This window comes from Phyllobates terribilis, unplaced genomic scaffold (genome assembly GCF_046119375.1).
Source record: "Phyllobates terribilis strain yellow unplaced genomic scaffold, ASM4611937v1 Scaffold_3__8_contigs__length_932513732, whole genome shotgun sequence".
NCBI lineage: Eukaryota > Metazoa > Chordata > Amphibia > Anura > Dendrobatidae > Phyllobates > Phyllobates terribilis.
In genome coordinates, this window is record NW_027362763.1 from 232,171,208 (window position 1) to 232,190,059 (window position 18,852).

Here is an 18,852-nt window from a genome sequence, read left to right on the forward strand (position 1 = left end):
TACCACTTGAAGCTCATAAAGAGAATGCCAAGAGTGTGCAAAGCAGTCATCAAAGCAAAAGGTGGCTACTTTGAAGAACCTAGAATATAAGACATATTTTCAGTTGTTTCACACTTTTTTGTTAAGTATATAATTCCACATGTGTTAACTCATAGTTTTGATGCCTTCAGTGTGAAAGTACAATTATCATAGTCATGAAAATACAGAAAAATCTTTAAATGAGAAGGTGTGTCCAAACTTTTGGTCTGTACTGTATGGGGGCCAGTATTCTGTATGGAGCATTATATAGGGGCCAGTACCCTGTATGGAGCGTTATATGGGGGCCAGTATTCTGTATGGAGCGTTATATGGGGGCCAGTATCCTCTATGGAGCGTTATAAGGGAGCCAGTATTCTGTATGGAGCGTTATATGGGGGCCAATATCCTGTATGGAGCCTTATATGGGGACCAGTATCCTGTATGGAGCATTTTATGGGGGCCAGTATTCTGTATGGAGCATTTTATGGGGGCCAGTATATTGTGTGGAGCGATTCGCTGGTTTCTGAGCTATTGTGGAATTTACAATAGATATCACTCATGTAATGTAAGAAGTGAAATCTTTGCATTGTATGATATATATATTTCTCTTCGGTATCTGTGCATCATGAATCGTGGTATGTGTTAAAGGAGCCCACTGAGACTCTTTCGCCTGGGGCCCACAAAAACCAGGAGCCGGCCCCCGGCCCCTGGCCCCATGCTGAGGGCTAAGCGCCGGGACATCTCAGTGCAGCTTTCCTCTGTGTAGCAGTGCAGCGCTGCTGTGGCAGCGCCTTCATGATTCCCCTGACTTCCGGTCATGTGACGGCGCCGTCACATGGCCGGAAGTCAGGAGAACCTGGTGGCAGCGATGTGGACGAGCGCTAGGATTCTGCAGGGATCGCATGGGGGTAAGTATAACAAGTTTTATTTTTTTTAAATACAATTAATTAACTAGGAGTGGGGGGAATCAGAGATGCACGGGGGGGATGAGATGCACATGGGGGAGATGAGAGATGCAAGGGGGGGATGAGATGCTCGGGGGGGATGAGATGCACGGGGGGGATGAGATGCACGGGGGGGATGAGATGCACGGAGGGACGAAAGCTGCACATGGGGGTTGAGAGCTGCACATGGGGGGGGATGAGAGATGCACATGGGGGGATGAGAGCTGCACATGGGGGGATGAGAGCTGCACATGGGGGATGAGAGCTGCACATGGTGGGGATGAGAGATGCACGGGGGGGGTGAGATGCACGGGGGAGGATGAGAGATGCACGGGGGGGTGAGAGCTGCACATGGGGGGGATGAGAGCTGCACATGGGGGGGTGAGAGATGCACATGGGGGGTTATGTTTGCATAACTTTGTTGCCCTATGAAGGGCAGGGGGGGGGGCCCAAAAATTTCTTGCACAGGGGCCCACTACAGTCTGTGTCCGCCCCTGGAGTGAAATACCCTTTTCAATCAAATGGTCTGCCATGAACAAATGGACTATATGTTCTTCACATATTTTGTATTTTTGTTACTGTAAATACTTTATGAAGACCATCGAATAAATGGCTATATTTTTTAAAAGCACTATTTTGACATTCTCCTTGTATATCGGTTAGGGTAAGATTATCCCGTAATAAATATACATACCTTACAAACAGTATATATTTACCACTGCACCTTGGTTGAATGCCCTGAGGAGTGTAGTTTCCAAAAGTTATTCACCCCTACCATGTAGCAGTGGCTGGATGTAAAACGTTTACAGAGCAGAATACCATTGCTCCGTCATATCGTTTAGTGGCTGCTCTCATGTTCTGCAGGTTAGCTCTTATCAGTACTGGCTGTTGGACCCCATGGATCTGGTGTTGATGACCTAGCATAAGAATATGTAATCATTATCATAGCATTGGAAAACCTGTTTAAATACACTGACCTTCCCTTTAATTGTTTTGCTAGATATTCCCAGAAGCACATCTAATCCAACACACCATTAATGTTGATAGTGAGTATCCTAGTCTACCACCACAAGTAACAATAATGATACAAAGTAACTTTCTGTCTCATTGCACACTTCCGTCATTCTCCTGGGTAACAAATTATTTGCCTGAATAAACATGAGCAACTGCCAATTTAGTTTATTTTCCGTGTTGTATATAATCATTTACTGTCCCTCCACTTTGATTTACTCCATTCTTTTGGATAGAGGTACAAGTCTATGGTAATGTTTGTTTTCTGAGCCACTCACTAAAATCTTGTAGAAGGTAAGTAAAACTGAAGAGATGCATGTAGTTCTACATTTGTTACTTTTTATTTATTGTTGTATTTACTTACTATGTGAATCTATGAATTAGACAAAACATTCTTAACTATTGGCTCACATAGGAATGTCTAGAATGCATTTGACTGTACTGTTCAGTCGTATGAGAGGGATTAGGTCTAGGATAAGTTTTCAACCTCTACATCACCTTGGCATGCCAGCCTTGACATGTCACTCTCTGCACGGAGAAACGTTATCCCTTGAACCTCTACATCAAAACAAGAACATTTTTATCCAAATTTCGACTTACTCTTAAAAGGTTTTTACCTATCTCATAAGAAGATTATGTATCACTTGGATATGCCATCATTCTATGATCGTTGGGGGTCAGACATTTGGAACTAGCACTGATCCTGAAAATAAAGGGGGTTGGTCTGGAGCTCATTAGTCTTCACCAGGGTTGCCTGCTTTTTATTCACAAGATGTATGAGATTCCCAGAAGTGGGGTCCTCTGATCATAAAGTGAAAGTATATCCCAGTGATATGCCATCATACAGAATTATAATTTGGGGAATTAAAAAAAAAGTTTAAGTATTGTTGAAAGCAGTAATGCTACAATTTGTTTTTCAGTTGTTCTTTGTGGTATTATCAATGTTATTGTTTTGCAGAATCAACTGAAAACAACATGAAAAAGCAAGGTAATATATATTTTATATTGTATTGTTTAACTATGCAAACAAAAACAGCAAACATCTAGGAAGATCAGAGATCTTAGAACGAAGATGGAATTAGGTCTTCTATACAGTTACTAAAGGCAAACACATAGGCATTATAGCAGGGGAATATGAAAAGAAGTTGAAGTTTCTCTCTGACAAATGTTGCAACCTCCATTTATTCATAACAATATTAGGATTCAGTTCATTATGAATTAGCCCCAATCCTCACTTACATCCATAATGTCCTTTGCTCTTCAAGCATATTTTATAGAAACTCTTTAGGTCAGTCGACTGTATATAACCAACTGTGTACACCACCCCCTCTATTTTTATGATTACATATCTTAAAAAGTGTGGTTATTATCCATAAGATAATTGATAAGTTGCTGATCAGGGGATATACAATAACTGGGACACCCACCAATTCTGAGATTGGAGCTATGAAATGACTCATTGAATGTGGGCCTCTACTCCATTCATGTTTTATAGGACTGCTGAAAACAATGCTTGGCTATCGCCGGCATTAAACAGTATAGTCAAACCCCATTGATCCACAAGTTATCACTCATACTTTGGACAGGTAAAAAACTTTCATTCATTAAAACTTAAAGGAACTTCTGAAAAAAATGGCACATGCTGCCTGCGGTTGGGCAGAATGAATTAGATAACAGGTTTCCTTTAATTAAATGTTTCAATCCTTTCAGACCTTTTTAAAAAGTATGTAGCATAATAGATTATGGACAAACTGTTTAGCACACATGTGATTATCTAGACTTAATAATATTGTATCCACTGCACTGATGTGTGAGAAGGAGGAGGTCTATAAAACTAGAATAAGAATAAGGAAATTCTATCATTTGTTTACTCCACAATCATTTAAGGGTTTTTCTTAAATTGTCTCTTGAGCAGCACACAGCTTTCCAGTCCCTTTCACTTCCTGGTTTCTGGCAGGGTGGGCACTCAACTTTCAGTGACAGTTCTGGTGAGAAGCAGAGCTGTAGTATTAGTAGAACTATAAAGTTCAGCATATTTTCTGTTCTCGCACATTCTACTATCAGTGGTTTGTTTTGATTCTACACTTTGATGATTATATTGACATGTAGAGATAATAGGGTATTTGATTAAGCACACAATGCTGGACAGTGTGGTTTAAAAACCTGGGTAAAAATGACAGGTACCAAGCAAAAAGTCTGAAGGGTGAGGCAATAGCATAATGTAGGAATAAGGCTTATTTATGGCTCAACACAAGTTCAAGCTCGAATACAAGTACCATTATGATGCAGAGCCCAAAATAAAAAAAATATCTTAAGCAGCTGATGATATGATGCAGATGGAGTCCATTTTAAATAGCCAGGTAGGGTGATGGCAGCAACAGGTGTAGAAAGGAAATCTGCAGGGAGGGATCTCTGATCCACTGTGGACAGCAAATGTTGCACTGTATGTATTGCATCATAAATCTGTATTTCATAATCACCAGTCATTTTCTTTTCATCAAAATTAACAGAGCAACAAAATGAACCGGTGCAGACTCAGCCACAGCTTACTGGAGCTGTGTCACCATGGACACCTGCACCAGCGCCAAGTTCCTTACAAGGATTGGAATACCTCAGCCAGGTAATTGTGTCTTACACCCTTATCAGGTTCCCTGAGTTAAAAATGGAATAATTTGGGGGCTTGGAAATGCTAATCGGTCCTAACACAATAATCCATCTTTGTAGTCTGATATTTCACTTTTAGAGTCAAAAGTCGTACATTCTGCAAAATGGAGCAAAAATAAACTAGGGGAGAATGGAGTGAACTTGTGCAAAATTTTAAAAGTTTACAATTGATGAATCAGAAACACCTGTAATGCTAGACTCTGCCCACAAAGCGGAAAAACAAAAATAGACAACCAAGCACATCTAAAATAGGCTTAAAAAAAATGCAAATAGAAAAATGAATTGTGTACATGCAAAAAAGGCACAAAGCACATAAAACTAGACAAAAAACAGGTGCAAAAGAAATGATGAATGAGGTCTACATCTAACGTCAGAAGGTAAATGAAACCTAACTGCTATCATGATTGTCAAGAGGTAAAGTAGGAAACACTGCTTCCAGACACTATTGTCACTACTTATCATAAGAAAGAACAAAAAATCCACTGAAAGCCAATGTCTATAAACCATCCTGCTATATATATCGCACATTCTGCTATATGCCCATTATCCTGGGCCCCATCCTTGTTTATATTCCACATCTTGGTATATGTCCCTAGTTCTGCAGCTGTTCTTTAATGTATAGAAGAAAATAAACAATTATACTCACCAGGGGCATACATAGAAGTCATGAGTGTTAGGAATTGTTGTTCTGTGCTCCCACCTGGGAATGGATCAGGTCCGGTGCTACGCTACTCTTGCCACAGGCGCCTCCATTCTCCTGACCCCGGAGGCGGAGTAATACGCGTGCAGGGAAACCATCCCAATCTTATGGAGCATCGAGTTCTGGAGTAGTAGGATGTGTGAGGCCACAGGATGCTGTATCTCCCACTGATTTCACTGCCCGGGGAACATAGAACGCTGTTTTCCCCGGTTTCCAGGCAATGCAAGATGCTGCTGTGCCTAGCACTAGGCAGTATTGGGATTGTGTCCATTCTACTGTGCAAGTTAGCAGGGAGCGGTTGTCTGCAGATGATTGGGAGGTATTCAACACCTGATCATTTCTTTCAGCATTAGGTGGGCTATTTAACCCTGTTCCCTGCTCAGTCCTTTGCTGTTTATTGCAGTTCTGTGGTGGTGAGTGGAGCTAGCATTATTGGTTGTTATCTTTCCAGGGTTTTTCTTTGGACTCTTCTCCTGCTCACTTCATTTTTCCTAGAGGTCTGGCAGAGGTACCCAACTGGTTCTTGACTAGGCACCAGCGGCATCACCAGACGCCAGCTGACTGGTGACAGTGAGCCTAGGAAGGGCATTGCCAAAGTCCCCCTTCCATTACTGGGAGCTGGATGAAAAATATTTCCAGCCCACAAAGGCTCGCCTAGCTGGGCATCATGCGCTAAGTGTGTCAGTGGCTGTGCCTTTGCTGATTTGGTGCCAGTCTTGCTGGGTCCTTCTGCGTTAGTGCATAGCAATGGGGCTCCATACAAGAAGTATAATGAATCCCATTGTCCTCCATATAATGTACTGCACAGCTCATAATCATCTATGTAGTATAATGCACCCCATAGTCATCCATAAAGTATAGTGCACCCCATAGTCATCCATAAAGTATAATGAACCCCCATAGTCATCCATAAAGTCTCATGCTGCACATAACACATCTGCATCTCTGGCTGCTATGGGCATAAAAGGGGACAAACTTATGGTGTGGCACCCATGCTCCCCTGACCTCAACCCCATTGAAAACCTCTGGAGCATCATCAAAAGGAGTGTCTATGATGGCGGGAGGCAGTTCACATCTAAGCAACAGCTCTGGGAGGGTATTCTGTCCTCATGCAAAACAATTAAAGCAGAAACCATCCAAAACCTGACAAATTCAATGGACGAGAGAGTTCAGAAGCTCCTTTCGAACAAGGGGTCCTATGTGCAAATGTAACATCACCTAGAATAAAGTTTTGAGGTGAAAACTGTTTGATTTAAGTTTGTAATAACCTGCTAATGCTTATAATTTCAAAAATGACCATTTTTTTGTTCTTTATTAAAATGAAAAGGTTGAACTCTCTGCTGTGCATAATAATTTGGAACATGCATTTTGAGTGCAGTTTTAGTGTTTTATTTTTTTAAAAATATACTGTTATCATAGGCAGTTTGTACAAAAACCTTTCAATTGTACTCTAATAGTAATTTGACTGGAAAATTACAATGACTGCAATTCATATAGGTAATTTGGGAAAATCTGAGAAAATATTATTTGCATAATAATTTGGAACACAGTGTAGTTCTGATATGTGCTTGGCCTGTTCATCCTGCCAGTCGTGCAACCCTTTCAAAGGCGCATTAAGAGTAGATTGTATTATGGTATGGCAGAGTGGAGCCCCTGCCAGCCTGTGTTGAAGGCCCAGTGTGAGCCGTGGAGGTCTCAGCAAAGGGATGGGGAAATTCCCCCAGTGAACACTGCCAGTAACTTTATGACGTAGCGTCTCCTTACTGACCACAAGGAGTCCCACCACAGGTTGAAAATGGAAGGCAGCATCTGCTCTGGGTGGAAAGACAAGCCACAGAAGAGGTCGAGGCATCGTGACTTCAGGTAGGCTTCAGTTCACGGGGATGGCATGAAACCAGTGGAGCAGGTCCAAAATTAGTCAAATCTCATCTCCCAGGCATATCGAGATCGTGGGAGGCATGCAGGGTGAAGGATCGAGACCGGCTCAAGCCAGATGCCTTAGATTAGGTCTACTGGCACGGAGCTCCCTCATAGGCATCTGGTGCTTCCGACAACCATATTGGATCCCCCTGATCATATCTTCTAATAAATCAAATGAAAATAATTGTTCTGAAAAATGATCCTCCAAACCCTCAAGTTTGTTGTGAAATAGGAAACCATGGGGCAGAACTGAAACAGGTGTCATTGACAGAATATAAGTTTCATTTTGTACAACATTAAAGAGAACATGTCAGCTGAGTAATGCTGCCAAAATAGCCAGATATATTTTTATCTGTAACTCTCTGGAATTTTTGAGAAAATATAGTTAGAAGATTCCCTTACTACTGCAGATGTCACGCAAGTGTGGGAAAGACTAACTGCAACACGAAGGGATGAGGGGAAGGGATCCCAGACACTAGAGAAAGGAGGAGTGGAGACCTCCTAGGCTGATCTGATATCATCCTGTCTCCCCTATTGTCCCTATATTGGTTCCTCACCAATCGCCGCACAGGAACCTAAAACCCTGTATCTCCCTAGAGCTAGGCCCTGGCTAGGGAAGGGGGGATGAGCACTAGTCTGTCCCCACTAACAACTAATGACAGCAAGAGAAGACAAACACAGGGGGTTGTAACTTAGCTTGAGCCGACTTCAGAGAGATTACACCAAAGATCCTCCAAACACCAGAGACGACGTAAGCAAACTGCAATAGCTCCAAGCCTTCACAGGGGAAAATGTGAATATCACCGGCGCCTCCCTATAGCAAACTGAAAGTATTTAAACACCCAGGCCAGGGTGTTAATTAGAGCAGGAGGGAGGTAGCGGCTGGGTCCGTAGAGTGAGACAGATTCTAAGAATGTGTCTGTAATGCCAAATGAAGAGATCTACTGCAGCCAACTGCAGAGCGACTGTCTGTCACATTTGACACACCCGTGACAGCAGATGATTGACAGATCTTTTGATATTGAAGAGACCTGGTTAATCACCTCTAGCAGCACTGAGATGAGCTGGCCCGGGGCATAGCCGGACTATTCTTGTCTTCATTTTTGGTGCCCAGCTAGATTTTCTAACTTTATTTTCAGATTCCTTTTAAGAATTTTCATGGTGGAGAAAAGCAAAACACTGACTCAAGCTGATGATGTAACAAATATTCATTTCCTCCCCATTAATACATCTGGCAGAGGCAAAGGAGGCCAAGTGTTTGATACTACTATTGCTGAGACCAACAGTGCAACAGTGCCACTGATGCTGCTTCCAGCTGATCCAACATTTTTTGCCACTATCAAAACACTGTGGTAATCATATTGCTAGGTCTTTTTTACTATATAGTGTACATGGTAAATAAAAAAATAATTGTGAAATTGCACTTTTTTTGCAATTTCAACGCACTTGGAATTTTTTTTTACCATTTTCCAGATCACTATACGGCTATGTCGATGGAAAAAATAAAAAAGTTATGTCTCATTGAAGAAAGGTAGGAAAAAGCAAAAATGAAAAAATGGAAAATCGCCATGTCATGAAGGGGGTAAATGATGGCAGCTGCGTACTGATTACTATTTAACATGAGCTTAAACATGATTTGCTGAACACAATCACATCCCCAATTATAAGAGGGTGTTTACAATTATGCAACCATATTATTTTAGATTTGTTTTATTTATTTAGATCCCCAACCCTTCAAAATTATTTCAGTTTGTTGCTCAATGGGATCGTACAGATTATGGGAGATTGTGGCAAAGTCACTGGCAAAGTAGTAGACGGGAGATATGTAGCACTGAGATTGATAGCTGCAGCAATTGTACATAGGAAAAAGGTTCCAGCACACGAGTGGGTTAAACAGCCATCCTTGGTGCTGGGATGATTGAACAATTGAACACCAGCAGAGAGGGAGGAACTCAGAGGATAAAATTCACAGCCTTTCTGAGCATTTGGTGTGGGGTGGGTCTAGAGGTGAAAGCTCTGAGCTGTTTGCTTTCACACATGCTGGATGTATGGAGATTGCAGGTCTCCCACTGATTCTGAGACTGTTTTTTCATGACATATTGTACTTCATGATAATGGTAAAATTTCTTCCACATCACCTGCATTTATTTGTGAAAAAAACGGAAATTTGCCGAAAATTTTAAAAATTTCGAAATTTTCAAAATTTGAATTTCCATGCCCTTAAATCAGAGAGCTATGTCACACAAAACAGTTAATATATAACATTTCTATCATGTCTACTTTACATCAGCACAATTTTGGAACAAATTTTTTTTTCTTAGGGAGCTATAAGGGTTAAAAATTGACCAGCGATTTCTAATTTTTACAACAAAATTTACAAAACCATTTTTTTAGGGACCACATCACATTTGAAGTGACTTTGAGGGGCCTCTATGACAGAAAATGGCCAAAAATGACACCATTCTAAAAACAGCACCCCCTCAAGGTGCTCAAAACCACATTCAAGAAGTTTATTAACCCTTTATTTTTTTTCACAAAAATGTTACTTTAGACCCCAATTTTTTTATTTTTGCAAGGGTATCATTAAAAAATGAACCGCAAAATTTGTTTGCAATTCCTCCTGAGCACGCTGATACCCTATATGTGGGGGAAAACCACTGTTTGGGCGCATGGCAGGGTTCCGAAGGTAAGGAGCGCATTTTGACTTTTTGAATGTAAAATTTGCTTGAATAATTAGTGGACACCATGTTGCATTTGGGGAGTCCCTGATGTGCCTAAACAGTGGAAACCCACCCCCAAGTCGAGAGACATGAGTCCCCGCCCCACATATTTCACTGTTATTAGACCCTCAAAAAAACATGCGGGGATGACTTGTGCCTGGCAAGCAATCCCCGCGAGGTTTTTTTGGCTGTATAACAGCTGCAAAACATTTGAGGCGGAGAATCGAGCATGTCACTCGAGCACCCGCTATACTTGGTGCATACCCGAGCAACCGATGCAAACTCAAGTAGCGAGCACTTGCGCTCAACATTAGTCGCCATATCGTCGTCACTTTTTTTATTTACTTCTGAAAAATCCCAACCTCAACACAAGCCTAACCCCAACCCTAACCCAACCCTAACCTTAGCCCAACCTAACCATAGCCCAACCCTAACCCTAGCCCAGCCCTAACCCTAGCCCAACCCTAACCCTAGCCCAACCCTAACCCTAGCCCAACCCTAACCCTAGCACAACCCTAGCCCAACCCTAACTCTAGCCCAACCCTAACCCTAACCCTAACACAACCCTAACCCTAGCCCAACACAAGCCTAACCCCAAACCTAACCCAACCGTAACCTTAGCCCAACCCTGACCCTAGCCCAGCCCTAACCATAGCCCAGCCCTAACCCTAGCCCAACCCTAACCCTAGCCCAACCCTTACCCTAGCCCAACCCTTACCCTAGCCAAACCCTAACCCTAACTCTAATCCTAGCACAACCCTAGCCCAACCCTAGCCCAACCCTAACCCCAACCCTAGCACAACTTTAACACCAACCCTAGCCCAACCCTAACCCTAGTCCAACTCTAACCTTAGCCCAACCCTAACCCTAGCCCAACCCCAACCCTAGCTCAACCCTAACCCTTGCCCAACCCTAACCCTAACCCTAGCCAAACCCTAACCCTAGCCCACCCCTAATCCTAGCACAAACCTAACCTTAATCCTAGCCTAACCCTAACACTAGCGCAACCCTAACCCTAGAACAACCCTAACCCTAACCCTTGCACAACCCTAACCCTAGCACAACCCTCACCCTAACCCTAGCACAACCCTAAGCCTAGAGTTTATTTTTTATGCCGTTCCTCGTGCGGTATAAGTGATTAGATGACTTTATTCTTCGGGTCGGTGCAATTACAGCGATACTAGATTCATATTGGGTTTTTATGATTGACAGCTGTCACACAAAAAAAACCTTTTTTTTGCGAAGACTAGTTTTTGCATTGCCATATTTTGAGAGCTATAATTTTTTCATATTTTGGCCGACAGAGTCATGTGACAGCTTGTTTTTTGCTGGACAAGTTGAAGTTTTTATTGGTACCATTTTCAGGCACATGACATTTTTTAATCGCTTTCTATTCCGATTTTTGGGAGGCTGAATAAACAAAAACCAACAATTCAGGAATTGTTTTTTGGGAGTTTTTTTTATGCCATTCTGCGTGTGGTATAATTGATAAGACAGCTTTATTCTTTGGGTCAGTACGTTTACAGCGGTACCACATTTATATTTTTTTTTATGTTTTGGCGCTTTTACACAATAAAAACTATTTTATAGAAAAAAGAATTGTTTTTGCATCGCTTTATTCTGAAAGCTATAACTTTTTAATTTTTCGGCCGATGGAGCTGTATGGTGGCTTGCTTTTTACGAACAAGATGACATTTTCAGTGATACCATTTTTATTTACATTCGTATTTTTGATCGTGTTATATTCCATCTTTTGTTTGGCAGTATGATGATAAAGCATCGTTTTATGTTTCGTTTTTTATTTTTATTTTTTACTGTGTTCAATTAAGGGGTTAACTAGCGGAACAGTTTTATAGGTCAGGTCGTTCCGGATGCAACAATACCAAATATGTGTACTTTTATTGTTTTTTCAGAAGATTATTAATTTATGGGTACAATATATTTATACAGTATATATATTTTTTGATTATTTTTTTCATTTTTTTTTATATTTTTACAATTTTTTTCTTTTTTTTTCACTTTCTGAAATTTTTAGTACTTTTACACATTGTCCCACTATGGGACTTTCACTTTTTGCAGCCTGATAGGCTGTATAGCACAGGAATGCAGCACCATCCCTGTGCTATGCAGCTTGTCAGCGCTGCATAGGGAGAAGTTACTTTGGTCGCACACTGCGCATGACCAAAGCAGCTTCCTGCCTCCTGGTGACCCGGATGTTGTCATGATGACATCAGGTCACCATGACAACATCCGGGACCGGACTCAGATGCCGTGGGACGCCGGCAGAGAAGGTAAGTATCTCGCTTACCTACTCTTGCCACCGGAATGCTGTGATTGATTTCGATCGCAGCATTTCGGGGGTTAATGTGCAGGGAGCGGTGCAGGACCACTCTCTGCACATAGCACTGGGTGTCAGCTGTGACAATCAGCTGACACCTGGCAGCAATCTCACCCACACCGTTTGTGTGCGGGCGAAATTGCCAAGGCGTACTAGTACATATCAGGCCCATAAAGCCCAGGGCACAGATACGTATTAGTACGCCCTGGGCCAGAAAGGGGTTAAAGGACTCTAAGCCAGGTGGGCTAACCAGCACTATTGTATGGATTTGTAATTTTATGTCTACCCTTCTTCCAGGACAAAGGCTGTATTTACGTTTTCTGGTGTCATGGTGTAGCGCCGGCGTCCCTGCCCTCTGCTAGGCAGGGACGCTGTTCCCCTCACCCCTCTGCTCCGAGCCCGGCGTCCTCCTCCCGCTCTGCTGGCAGCGCGCGCTCCTTCCCGGCCACTGTGCTTAGGGCGCGCGCGCGCTCCCTCCCTCTTAAAGGGGCCGCGCGCGCCGTCCTAAGGAGTCCCCGGCCAATGGCCGGAGGACTTCACCATATATAAGGCACCTCCTCCAAAATGGAGGTGCCCGAGCAATGTTGTTGCACTGTTCACTACTCTGCTTCAGCCCTCAGGTCCCGTTGCCAGTTACCTGCCAGATTCCTGCCAGTTTGCTGTCTGATTCCTGCCTGATATTCCGCTTACCTGCCTGCTAGCCTGAGGTCCGACGGTCTGCCTACCGACTCCTGTCAGTCTGTCTAAGGACCAGCTTGCCCGCTCACCTGGGAGCGCTCTTCTGCTACCTGCCTGCTAGCCTGAGGTCCGACGGTCTGCCCTCCAACTCCTGTCAGTCTGTCTATGGACCAGCTTGCCCGCGCACCTGGGAGCGCACATCTGCTACCTACCTGCTAGCCTACCTGGAGGCTCCGCCATCACGTGCTGTGACCACCTGCCATTCCAGAGACTCCTGCCCGCTCACCTGGGAGCGCACACCTGCTACCTGCCTGCTAGCCTACCTGGAGGCTCCGCCGTCACGTGCTGTGACCACCTGCCATTCCAGAGACTCCTGCCCGCTCACCTGGGAGCGCACACCTGTTACCTGCCTGCTAGCCTACCTGGAGGCTCCGACGTCACGTGCTGTGACCACCTGCCATTCCAGAGACTCTCGCTTGCTCACCTGGGAGCACACATCTACCATCTGCCTGCTAGCCTACCTGGAGGCTCTGCCATCACAGGTCGTACCTACCCTTTACCCAGAGACTGCCCCGGTCACTTGCCGTGACCTCCTGCCCGTTCATCCAGAGACTGCCCCGGTCACTTGCCGTGACCTCCAGCCCGTTCGCTCAGAGACTGTCCCGGTCACCTGCTGTGACTGCCTGCCCGTCTTCCCTGGTCGCCACCCGCTCCCTTACAAGGACCGCCCCCTTGTATAGTAGCTCAGAGGTTCCGCCTCCCAGACCCGTTACACATGGTTTATGAGGACTGCAATAAATTGGCAGCACTTTAAATAGAAACAATTCCGATGTTTGCCTCTTAAAGATTCTGAGTGAGTCAATCTACCACAGTGATTGTTGGAAATTTCCATGTTGGAAATTTTTCTTGGTATGATTTTGTAACACGGGTGTGTAGACGTTTTATATCTAATGTAAGTACACGCACGGCAAGGACGTTGTGGCAACAGCTAGCAGGATTGTTGTTGTGTGTACTTTTATTAAATTTGACTAGCAAAATAGTTGCAAAACCTTAACCTATTTGGCATTTCATTTGCAATATTTTTTTTTAGTTTTTCTTTGTGTAAATTATTTCTGCTCAAAAAAAAATGCAACTTAATCTCAAAGTGATGCACACAAGTACAAGTGAAGACAAGTAGAGGTACATGAGCCAAGAGCATGGAGTATGGTCGTAGGGTGCACAGTTGCTAAGCTGGACTATTAAAACAGGTATTTAAAATTAAAATGTGTCCATTGTTAACAGAGTAAAAAAATAAATAACGCCACCCCTGGGGCTTTACCAAGAAGGAAGCAACAATAAAAATTACGTTATCTGGCTAAAGCAATCTTCAGTAATGTGCAGGCTGAATTTTTTCAGCTAAATCGATTTAGGAGACTAGTCTAATATTCAAATGTCTATATGACTATATTTAAATAGGAAAAAAAAAGATTTGACAGTTTATATTGAACATTTGCTCTATGATCCTAAAAAATCTTAACCCTACATATCATCCTTCCTTACAGGTATCCCAAATGCTGGTGCAATTAAAATCTACAGGTCTACTCCTGCGTGAGTACTTTTTGTTCTGAACTTTATACCTTCAAGTTCTAATGATCTCTGCTACTGTGTTTTACTCTTTTCTGTACAGATGTTCTCCACTCTTACAGCAGACAAATAAAAGTTGTGTAGATTGATCCTGTAAGGACCAAATTTATATAATGTCACAGTGTTCAGTTTGGTGCAGTTTTGATAAAGATAAAAAAATAAGTATCAAAATTTAAAGTAACCGTTGTTTTCATTTTTATTTCATAAATTGACAGGACACATACTATACAAATTAGAAGCTCTGTAATATATCTTATTAGAGAAATCCACTTCTTTCTCCTCTTGGATTGATCTTTCACTCTAAATTCGTGGGTAAATTCTGTAAAATCTGTATTCCCTGAAGACCGATTTTGCTTTTTCTGGAACAGTAGATGACAGTTGCTCATGATTTAGATCTACAGAGAAGGGAGGAGGGAGGATCAAGAGGAGGGAGGCACGCACAAACATTATCATGAAGATTCAATTTAAATGACTGTTACACTTCAAGTAAACTTACAGTAGAATGGGCCTTCAACACTGCCAGCTGTGCATGGGCCATCGCCACTGGCGGCAGCAGAGGATTTAGGAGACAGACAGTGGACAGGCAGATGGTATGACCAATTTATTTGGCATCAGCCATAGGTGAATGAAAGCTTGCTCTGATTCATGCCTGATTTATTTTGACAAACATTAGGTTTTATACACTTGTGGCAGATAACCTTGTCCACTTTGATGTGACAAATCCACCGGCCACACTGAATACCTTCTCTGACACCCATTTCACCATAGTGCACATGGTGTTCCCTACAAACTCTCCTCTCCTTTACTAGGCACAGCAACCAAGTGATAAAGACCTGGGATGGGTCTAAACATCTCCTAATCTGTTGCTTATGTCCCCCTACCTCACTACATTTTTTGTACTTTGTAAGCAAATAAAAATTCTTCATTGAAATAACCTAAGAAATTGGGAGAGTGCAGTTCTTCTCTTCTACCACTTCTTGGGACCATTATTACCCAGTTCAACCAGCACTTCCATATAACATTGAGTGCAAACCTACCCTCTCTGACATGACACTGGAGGCTGGACTCCACAGTACTTCCATATCATACTGGACTATCCCACAAGCTCTGAAGCATGCAACTTTCTATGTTTAGATACAGTTGTGCTCAAAAGTTTACATGCCCCGGCAGAATTTTACCCTTTCTTGGCCTTTTTTCAGAGAATATGAAAGATAGCAAAGAACTTTTTCTCTACTCATGGTTATTGCTTGGGTGTAGCCATTTATTGTCAAATTACTTTGTTTTCTCTTTTTAAATCTTAATGACAACCAAAAACATCCAAATGACCCTGATCAAAAGTTCACATTCCCCAGTTCTTCATGTTTTGTCCCCTCTAACATCAATGACAGCTTGAAGTCTTTTGTGGTAGTTGTGGATGAGGTTCTTTATTTTCTCAGATGGTAAAGCTGCCCATTCTTCTTGGCAAACAGCCTCTTGTTCCTGTAAATTCCTGGGCTGTCTAGCATGAACTGCGCGCTTGAGATCTCCCCAGAGTGGCTCAATGATATTGAGGTCAGGAGACTGAGATAGCCGCTCCAGAACCTTCACTTTATTGTGCTGTAGCCAATGACAGGTTGACTTGGCCTTATGTTGTTATTATTATTATTTATTTATATAGTGCCATTAGAAGAAGGGGTTACATACAAAATACAGATATCACTTAAAGTAAATGAACTATCAATGATAGACTGGTACAGAGGGAAGAGGACCCTGCCATTGTGGGCTTACATTCTACAGGATGCTGAAGGAGACAGTAGGTGGGGGGTTGCAGCAGCTCTGGTGGTGGTGATGCAGCAGCATGGTCATTTCAGGTTGTAAGCTTTCTTGAAGAGATGGGTTTTCAGGTTCCGACTGAAGGAACCGAATGTAGCAGATAATCGGACGTGTTGAGGCACAGAATTCCAGAGGATGGGGGATAATCAGGAGAAGTCTTGGAGGCGATTGGGTGAGGAATGAATAAGTGTGGAGGAGGGGAGGTGGTCTTGGGAGGACCGGACAATACGGGAGGGAATATATCGGGAGATTAGTTCAGAGATGTATGGAGGAGAAAGGTTATGGATGGCTTTGTAGGTCAGTGTTAGTAGTTTGAACTGGATACGCTGGGCAATTGGGAGCCAGTGAAGAGATTTGCAAAGGGGGGTTGCAGAGGAGTAGCGAGGAGAGAGATGAACTAGTCGGGCAGCAGAGTTAAGGACAGACTGGAGAGGTGGAGAGTGTTAGCAGGTAGGCCACAGAGGATGATGTTGCAGTAGTCGAGGCGGGAGATGATGAGGGCATGCACAAGCAGTTTAGTAGATTGGGGGTTGAGGAAAGTACGGATTTTGGAAATATTTTTGAGCTGGAGGAAACAGGAGGTGGCGAGGGCTTGGATGTGTGGTTTGAAGGACAGAGCAGAGTCGAGGGTTACACCCAAGCAGCAGATTTCTGGTACAGGGGAATGGGTGATGTCATTTATTGTGATAGATAGATCAGATTGGGAAGATATGCGAGTTGGAGGAAAGATGATGAGTTCAGATTTGTCCACGTTGAGTTTGAGGAAGCGAGAGGAGAGGGAGGATATGGCTGATAGACATGCTGGGATTCTGGACAGCAGAGAGGTGACGTCTGGGCCAGAGAGGTAGATCTGGGTATCATCAGCATACAGTTGATGCTGGAAACCGTGGGACTTTATGAGCTGTCCCAGGCCAAGGGTGTAGATGGAGAAGAGTAGGGGTCCTAGGACAGAGCCTTGAGGGACTCCAACAGAGAGAGGGTGGGGTGAGGAGGTAGTGTGAGGAGATCCAGGATAGGGCAAACTTTTTGAGACCAAAGGAAGAGAGAGGCAATGGTCAACTGTGTCGAAGGCAGAGGACAGGTCTAGAAGGCGTATGGAGAATTGTTTGTTAGCTTTGGCTGTAAGTAAATCATTAGTAATTTTGGTAAGGGCAGGTTCGGTGGAATGGTAGGGCTGGAAGCCAGATTGTTGGTTGTCGAAGAGAGAGTTACATGAGAAGTGGGAGGAAAGTTCAGCGAGAACATGTTGCTCAAGGAGTTTGGAGGCAAATGGGAGCAGCAATATGGGGCGGTAGCTGGACAAGGCGGTTGGGTTGAGGGATGGCTTTTTGAGGATAGGCGTGATTGTGGCATGTTTGAAAGCAGAGGGGAAGGTACCAGAAATTAGTGATAGGTTGAAGAGATGGGTTAGGGATGGGATGAGTGTGGGGGTGAGGTTGGGGAGGAGGTGGGATGGGGTCAAGTGCACAAGTGGTGAGGTGTGATTTGGAGAGGAGGCGGGTAAGCTCTCCTTCAGTGATGTTGGAGAGGGAGGTTATAAGGGAAGGGCATTGGTCTGGAAAACATAGGGGTTGTGGTGGTCGGACAATGAGGACTTGCCTTGTTTGCCACACACTTCAAAAACAAGATTGACCAAAGTCCTCAGCAGTGATGAGGGAGGTCAGAGGGGTCAGTGGAGGGCAGAGGAGGCAGTTAAAAGTGTTTAATAGTTGTTTGGGGTTGTAGGATAAGGAGGATATGAGGGTTGTGAAGTAGGCCTGTTTAACAGAGGTGAGGGCTGATTTGAATGCGAGTGTTGCTTGTTTGAATGCAGTGAAGTTATCTTGCGAATGTGTTTTCTTCCAACGCCGCTCTTCAACCCTGGACACTTGCCGAAGCTTTTTAGTGAGGTTATTATTGTGCCAGGGTTGTCTATTGATTCATCGCACTCTGCCATGCACAGGAGGGGCGATCAGGTCAACAGCTGATGTGAGAGTGGCATTGTAGAAAGCAGTGGAGCTGTCTGTGTCGTGGAGTGATTATATGAATGTCAGTGGTAGAATAGAGTCAGAGAGTGTGTGAGTGTCTAGATGTGCAAGGTTCCTGCAGGGGTGTGCTAGTTGCTGAACATGGGTGACAGGTGAGGAGGACAAGGATGAGAAAGTGAGTAGATGATGGTCAGATAGGGGGAGGGGGGAGACTGAGAGGTTAGATAGGGAGCAGAATCGGGTGAAGATGAGGTCTAATGTATGTCCATCTGTGTGGGTGGCTGAGGGGGACAACTGAGTGAGTCCAAAAGTTGAAGTGAGTGACAGGAGTTTGGAGGCTGCTGACTGGTGTGTGTCAGTGGGGATGTTGAAATCACACATGATGATGGTGGGAATGTCAGCAGACAGAAAGTGGAGAAGCCAGGTAGTAAATTGGTCTATAAAGAAAGTGACCGGG

General features: G+C 43.6%; 1 protein-coding gene across 2 annotated transcripts in view; it reads left to right on the plus strand.

The window, feature by feature from the left end:
- The first annotated feature begins 2,122 nt into the window (after positions 1-2,122).
- Positions 2,123-18,852, plus strand: part of LOC141259136 (phospholipid scramblase 1-like) — a 45,323-nt gene continuing 28,593 nt past the window's right edge. Inside the window, exons 1-4 of one of the 2 annotated variants that reach the window (XM_073674658.1) lie at positions 2,123-2,267; positions 2,932-2,961; positions 4,484-4,593; positions 14,535-14,580. In XM_073674658.1, coding sequence (XP_073530759.1) covers positions 2,949-2,961; positions 4,484-4,593; positions 14,535-14,580 — 169 coding nt within the window. In that variant the 5' untranslated portion in view covers positions 2,123-2,267; positions 2,932-2,948. Of the gene's footprint in view, positions 2,268-2,447; positions 2,583-2,931; positions 2,962-4,483; positions 4,594-14,534; positions 14,581-18,852 lie in introns of those variants that run through there. The other variant, XM_073674659.1, reaches the window with a different exon arrangement.